The sequence below is a fragment of the Myotis davidii genome, unplaced genomic scaffold, assembly GCF_000327345.1.
Source record: "Myotis davidii unplaced genomic scaffold, ASM32734v1 scaffold339, whole genome shotgun sequence".
In the NCBI taxonomy this organism is placed as follows: domain Eukaryota; kingdom Metazoa; phylum Chordata; class Mammalia; order Chiroptera; family Vespertilionidae; genus Myotis; species Myotis davidii.
This window is the reverse complement of record NW_006290778.1, coordinates 1295340-1302896: the sequence shown is the minus strand read 5'-3', so window position 1 is coordinate 1302896 and position 7557 is coordinate 1295340. Positions and strand designations below refer to the sequence as shown.

Sequence of the window (7557 nt, the reverse complement as noted above, 5' to 3'; positions counted from 1 at the left end):
GCCGCGACCACGTGTCCGCCGCGTGTGGCATCTGGGACGGGGGAGCGGCCGGGCGGCCTGGGCGCCTGCCCCTAGGGACGCTTTCTCTCCGGTGAATTCCTGGCCTGGGGTCGCTGCTCCCGGAGAAGGGGGACTTGCCCTTAGGCAGCATGTGGTCTCCCCTTCGAGGCAACCGTCTCCAAGTAAAGACGGCGCGCGCTGAAGGTTCGCCTTATTTGGGCCCGTCTGAGAAGGAGGGGAAGCACAAATGAAGCGCAAGCTGCCATTGCGTTGTCAAGTACCTGGGGTGCCGACCGTTAGAAGGGGTTTACTTAGGGCTTCCTTCCCTGGGCTTTGTCCGCTGGTCCGCCATTACGGGGATCAGTTTACAGGTGAGCCAGGGAGGCTGTTTCAAGGTTCTTGCCATCAGTACCCAGAAACATCACGTGGTAACGATTATTGTTTTGCTGGACGACTTCTGCCCTTAGGTCGACCACCATGCCTAGTTCTCTAGTGTGATGGTTTCAGGGTCCGTTTCTGTCGTGCCTTTAAGTTCCACAAGCACCACCTGGTAGAGGACAGAACCCAAGGTCCTGGAGAGTGAAGGTCAGGTGGCTTAATCATTTCAGTCACAAGCTTTTCTAAGTTTGCAGATGAAGCCGTGAGCTCTTGGCTTGACTGGCGTGTACATTTTGCATTGTTATAGAAAATTCAGGAAAGTGGCATGGGGGTATGCTGTACCCCCCTCTCTGTTTTTAGTATAGAGGAGAAAATCAACAAGGATTCAGAATACACATTTGGGCATTTCCCAGTCTGTTCAGCTCTTGTTCCTGGACCACTCATAATATGAAATGCTTTGCCATTTTATTCCCTTTGTTCCTTGCTTTCATTGTTTAACTCTTTAGTTGACATTATTTCTCATTGCCCTAACTGGTGTTCCTCAGGATGAGAGGAAAATTAATAAACAGTTCACCTTTTCTGGTTGGTTGGATTTACAATGCAAACTTTACATTTTGGGAATAAAATGTTAAATATTGTTTGAAAAATGAAAATCAGTACTCCAAAGCTCTTTCCTACATTTGCCTGTGGATTTGAAGATAAATGATTTTATTAATGCTTTCACTTGATTAATCTCAATAATGTGGCTATTCTATTTAACAATGGAATTTATTTTGCTTGGGAACTTAAGTTCTCAAAATGTCTGAGTGTACTGGAGAGACAGGACTGACATCGGGTATAAAGTACATATGCAGTAACAAGTTTAAATGTATTAAAACATGCTGCATATTCTGCTGGCTTATCTGAATTGGTGAGCTTGTGGTACAGCTATATTAAGACCATGGTGTCAAGTTTTCAAGTAACATGCAACATTACATCCAGCATTTATTCTTCAGGCCAATGGCTTCTGGTAAAACAGTGCTTTAATTATACAGCAGTTAAGATCTCCATATTTGGAGTGCTACTGAATTGGATACTTGAAAATGTTTAAATTGGTAAGTCTTATGTAGGTTCCTACCACAATTTTAAGAAAGCTCTAGCAGAGGTCTTTACAGCTGTGGGTGGGTTATAAGGAAGGGGGCATGACATATTAACAGTAAAAGAAATTGAGCTAGGATTTTTTTTTTTTCCAGATAAGATTTGTGACCAGATCAGTGATGCTGTCCTTGATGCTCACCTTCTGCAGGATCCTGATGCCAAAGTGGCCTGTGGTAGGTTCACCCTATTGCTTCTTATCAACTGATGAGAGTTAGCATTATGAAAATTACTTTATAAAAGTGATATTTGAGTGTAAACCTCTCTTATTAGAAACTGTTGCTAAAACTGGAATGATCCTTCTTGCTGGGGAAATTACATCCAGAGCTGCTATTGACTACCAGAAAGTGGTTCGTGAAACCATTAAACACATTGGATATGATGATTCTTCCAAAGGTATGTTTTAATGAGTTGGCTTTTCTAAGCTCATTTTTCCGAATATTTTCTTCAACCCTCTCTAGCTGTATTTTCTAGGGTGTTTCTGTTAATCTTTAATTCCAGTTATATAGTTTTACTATCCTTTGGTTCCAGCTCTATTCCATTCTCCAAAAGTACTAACTTTTAAGTATATTTGATATCTTTAGCAGTGCTGGTGACTCTTTAACAACATAGGGGTTTAGGGCACTGACCTGACCACTGACACCAGGCCCCCCAACCCGAAACAATTGTCTAGCACCTACATACAGCCAAGTAGCAGATGTATATTTTTCAGGGGTCAACTGTGTTGCTATGGGCTTTTTTTTTTTTTTTTTTAATAAGGTTTGCTTTTGTTACAGGGTTTGACTACAAGACTTGTAATGTGCTAGTGGCCTTGGAGCAACAGTCACCAGATATTGCTCAAGGTGTTCACCTTGACCGGAATGAGGAAGACATTGGTGCAGGAGATCAGGTATTGAGATAGACATTATTTGCATCTCTTCTAGCACTAAATTCTGAGGCTTGAATTGATGACATTGGTGACTTTACTTTTTTAGGGTTTGATGTTTGGCTATGCCACTGATGAAACTGAGGAATGCATGCCTTTAACCATAGTCTTAGCACACAAGCTCAATGCCAAACTGGCTGAACTGCGCCGTAATGGCACTTTACCTTGGTTGCGCCCAGATTCTAAGACTCAAGTAAGTGATGACACATGCATATTACACTGGCCCAGAATATTAGTGATGTTTGATTAAAGCTGACTAATTTAAAAAAGAATAGCATTTGTCTTTTGTAACTTAGGGTAGAGAACCAAAAACAAAACTATTGTTTAGTAGACTGATAATCTGATGACCTGTGTTGCCTTCAAGGTGACTGTGCAGTATATGCAGGATCGAGGTGCTGTGATTCCCATCAGAGTCCATACAATCGTTATATCTGTTCAACATGATGAAGAAGTTTGTCTTGATGAGATGAGGGATGCCCTGAAGGAGAAAGTCATCAAAGCTGTTGTACCTGCAAAATACCTTGATGAGGATACAATCTATCATCTGCAGCCAAGTGGCAGATTTGTTATTGGTGGGCCTCAGGTAAGGCATTAATGTCAATCCAGTTTATTTTTCTGTGATGGTTACTTGTAAAAATTTGGCTACTACCACCTTATTTCTAGGTTTTTGAGTCCTATATGTGAGTCTTTGAGGATATTTGTTTAGTGATACAGAATATGCATTTAACAAAGTTCATCTAGGACCACTTACTGGAAAGGGGAAGGTATAAAGTGACTTAAATCTTTTGTAATTTCAGGGTGATGCTGGTTTGACCGGTCGGAAAATCATTGTGGATACTTATGGCGGTTGGGGAGCTCATGGAGGAGGTGCCTTTTCAGGAAAGGATTATACCAAGGTGGACCGTTCTGCAGCTTATGCTGCTCGTTGGGTGGCAAAATCCCTTGTTAAAGAAGGTCTATGCAGAAGGGTTCTTGTGCAGGTATATATTCTTTTTCTATACAATGAGTGATTAAAAGGCATGTTAGCGGGAGGGCGCCCTCAGTAGTTATCTACTTTTTTTTATACAAGTGTGTGAGTCTTCTGATGACTGTTATATTTGAATCCTTTTAGGTCTCTTATGCTATTGGAGTTTCTCACCCATTGTCTATCTCCATTTTCCATTATGGCACTTCTCAGAAGAGTGAGAGAGAGCTATTAGAGATTGTGAAGAAGAATTTTGACCTCCGCCCTGGGGTCATTGTCAGGTAAAGACGGTAAAGCCTATTGCTAATGAAAAATATTAAGGGTGTGGGTGTGTGTATATTAGAGATCTATTTTAATCTGAGATGGTGAAGAAAGACTACTCAGGCGGGGGAATATTTTAATTCCTAGAATATGTTGGTGTTATCTTTTAAGTTGCTTTCAGGAAAGGCTTATATTAAAATCCAAAAATACAGTGCTCCATGGTTTAACCACCCTAGAGAATCCTCCATACTTGGTACTGGGCTTTGTGCTCATCTTACCTAAGAATGTTCACTTCAAAGAAATTAGTACAGATGAATGGGATACTCAAGGTTATTGATAAAATAACCATGGTAGGGGGTGGGCATGGGACTTTGGTAAGTATTCCATGATCTCAGGTGAGCTTTGATACTCGGAATTTCTCAGAATAACGACAAGTTTTCATATTTGTTGAGCCAGGGACTGAAAAACAAGAACTATAGTTACTAATAAGGACTGTGCAAGGAGTTTGGACACCAGGGAAGTAACAAACACTTTTGCCACAAACTTTTTTCCTAGCATACACCAGAGAACTGAACTCATTTGCCAGGAGTCTTGAAAATGAGTCTTGCTGATTATTTTGCTTACTTTTAATTAATTGCTACATATTAAGTTACGGACTTGTATATTCCAGGGATCTGGATCTGAAGAAGCCAATTTATCAGAGGACTGCAGCCTATGGCCACTTTGGTAGGGACAGCTTCCCATGGGAAGTGCCCAGAAAGCTTAAATATTAAAAGTGTTAGCCTTTTTTCCCCAGACTTGTTGGCGTAGGCTACAGAGAAGCCTTCAAGCTCTGAGGGAAAGGGCCCTTCTTCCTAAAATCTCCTGTCCTCTTCCAGCTCCTGATCAGTTGCAGTCACTCTAGTCAATGACATGAATTTTAGCTTGTGTGGGGGACCGTAAGTTCGCTTGCTATTCTGTCCCTAGGGTTTTTTGTTCACCATTATAATGAATTTAGTGAGCATAGGTGATCCATGTAACTGCCTAGAAACAAACCAACAACACTGTAGTAAATAATGCTTTGAAATTGAACCTTTGTGCCCTATCATCCAACCCCCTAAAATTCTAATTGCATTGACTTTCTCACCAAATGCTGAAAATGTCCTTGTAATGTGCACGTAAAGTACTAGTAGTTCCATTATAGCTTCTGTCTGGCAATGCCACAGCCCTGTCAGCATGAATTTGTAATGTCTCCAGCTCTATTATGGATGTGAAGCTTTTCCTTACCCTCCCTATAACATGATCCATTTCTAATTATGTAGCTTTTTGTCAGGGAGTGTTCCCTATTCAATCATTCTTGCATGTAACGCAAGTTCCAGATGGAGCTCTAGCCTGACGGAAAAAAAAAAAAGGCAGTTACCATTAAACCATCTCCCTGGTGCTTATGCTCTTAATTGCCATCTCTTACACAGCACCAAATCAAATCTCTCCACTTACTCAGCTGTCTTGGAGGACGTACGTAATAAGGTTTTATTTAGTAAACCAATCTTATGCATGGTTTCAGCACTAGCCAAACCACCAACTCCTAGCTCTAGAAAAACAGGCACTTGGCACCCTTGTGATATCATACAGAGAAGTCATAGGGCAGTACCTGAGGGTCTGTAGGTTGCACACTTTGGTACCAGATAACTTTTTTTTTTTTCTTTATAAGAAAGACTGAGTACTCCACACTGCACAATAATTCCTCCCAAGGTTTTAACTTTGTTTTGTTTTCAAAACCAGGTCCAATGAGCTTTCTGAACAGCTGGTGTAGCTACAGAGAAACCAGCTTCCTTCAGAGAGCAGTGCTTTTGGCGGGGAGGAGGAAAATCCCTTCATACTTGAACATTTTCTAATTGCTTATTTATTGTATTCTGGGGTATGGCGTAAGTACAGAGAAGCCATCGCCTCAGATGGCAGCTTTTAAAAGATTTTTTTTTTTCCTCAACACCATGATTCCTTTAATATGTTTCCAGCATTCCCAGGTAGGCCAAGGTGTCCTACAGAAAAACCTTGGGTTAGACCTACAGGGGTTCTGGCTGGTGTTAACAAGGGAGGGCAGAGCTGGTGCGGCTGGCCATGGAGGAAGCTGACTTGGCTGGTGTGGTACAGAGAAGCCAGCTTGTTTACATGCTTATTCCATGACTGCTTGCCCTAAGCAGAAAGTGCCTTTCAGGATCTATTTTTGGAGGTTTATTACGTATGTCTGGTTCTCAATTCCAACAGTTTAATGAAGATCTAAATAAAATGCTAGGTTCTACCTTAACTGTGTCCATCATTTTTTTAAGTGTTTGGTATGAATGTGATCTGAGAACATACTCTGACCTTGATTAACTAATTCTATCCATTGTTCAGGGCAATCATCTCAACCCTGACTGCAGGCATTTAATGTTTATAAACCCTCCCTATCCCTAGCACTAAGGAAATTCAAGGTTAGGTTTTTAAAACACTGCCTTTTTTAGCCAATGACGTGTGTCCTTATTACAGCAGCCATTGCTACACTGCCAATGTTTTGCATTATCTAAGATTGAGGGCATAAAACTTAATATAAAACAGGCTCCATAATTGTTTTTTGTTTTTTTTTTCATAAATGCAAAAAGTCTCATCAGATTCCTATCAGCACAAACAGGTGTGCTAACAGGTCTTTAAAAGTGAAGTGGCCTACTGTAGACTTGGAAAGTGAGGGGATACCTGTATTAAGGAGGTAATGTTCAGTCTTGAAAATCTAAACCCATTTTCCAATAGGTGTTGGAGGCTGCAAGTTGAAGTTTCTAAACAGGAAACTGAAAAGCTCCATATTTTGGAACACTTAGATCAGTGGTCGGCAAACCACGGCTCATGAGCCACATGTGGCTCTTCCACAAAATACCATGTGCAACACGCACGTACAGTGCACTTGAAACTTTGTGGCCCATGTGCAGAAATCGGTTTTTGGAAAGGAGATAGACAAAACAAGTATACAAGACAAGTGTGGATGGGAGAGTTGGAAGGGGTCGACCTCAGTGAACATACCTCAATCAGATTGAGGACATTTCTAGCAAAGGCCAGCTTAGGAGTACCCTAATTAAGTTAATAGCAATGTACCTACCTATATAGTTTAAGTTTTAAAAATGTGGCTCTCAAGAAATTTCAATTGTACTGTTGATATTTGGCTCTGTTGACTAATGAGTTTGCCGACCACTAGCTTAGATAATGCACTGCTGCCTGAAGACCAGTAACTATGTGGGCCAAATAAGGGTCTGAGGATGAGTGGACCCTGCAGGGTGGAGGGACAGCACCAGAGAAGTAACTGCCTTAGATTGTTTGCTAGGAAGATGCCAAAGGAAAGGTGCTTGTCCTGCTTTAGGGGGAAAGAATTTTAAAGATAGGAAGGCAGAGGAGCATGAGCCCAGGGAGAAGGGTAGGTGCAAAGGCATGCAACAGGGTGGTTGAGAAAGTATGAAATATAGAAGAGAATGTCAAACAGTTCGTTTGCCTTTCTATAAAGTTTCAAAAGGGGTGACATGGATCGGACAGGAGATCCAAATGCTGGTCATGGAATACTAAAATGCCTCTGGCTAAAAGGACATTGACAACCCATTCCCAAAACAGCCACAGTTGCATAGGTCCTGATTCCTAAAATCTGAATAACCCAGATTTATTCCATTGAACAATGTTTACCAGTGTTAAGATGACCACCCTTGCCCTGACTGGTTTGGCTCAGTGGATAGAGTGTTAGCTTGTGGGCTGAAGGGTCCCAGGTTCAATTCCGGTCAAGGGCAAGTACCTTGGTTGCAGGCACATCCCCAGGAGTGGGTGTGCAGGAGGCAGCTGATCTATGTTTCGCTCATGGATGTTTCTAACTCTTCCTCTCCCTTCCTGTCTGAAAAATTAATAA

At 41.5% G+C, this 7557-nt stretch overlaps 1 protein-coding gene across 1 annotated transcript in view; it reads left to right on the top strand.

Moving 5' to 3' along the window:
• MAT2A (methionine adenosyltransferase 2A) overlaps positions 1-5946 on the top strand; it is a 6389-nt gene extending 443 nt beyond the window's left edge. Inside the window, exons 2-9 of the mRNA XM_006763997.1 lie at positions 1611-1688; positions 1786-1908; positions 2289-2401; positions 2487-2630; positions 2802-3020; positions 3235-3417; positions 3549-3682; positions 4333-5946. Of these exons, the coding sequence (XP_006764060.1) occupies positions 1611-1688; positions 1786-1908; positions 2289-2401; positions 2487-2630; positions 2802-3020; positions 3235-3417; positions 3549-3682; positions 4333-4435 (1097 nt within the window). The 3' untranslated portion in view covers positions 4436-5946. The remainder of the gene's footprint in view (positions 1-1610; positions 1689-1785; positions 1909-2288; positions 2402-2486; positions 2631-2801; positions 3021-3234; positions 3418-3548; positions 3683-4332) is intronic.
• Positions 5947-7557: the final 1611 nt, after the last annotated feature.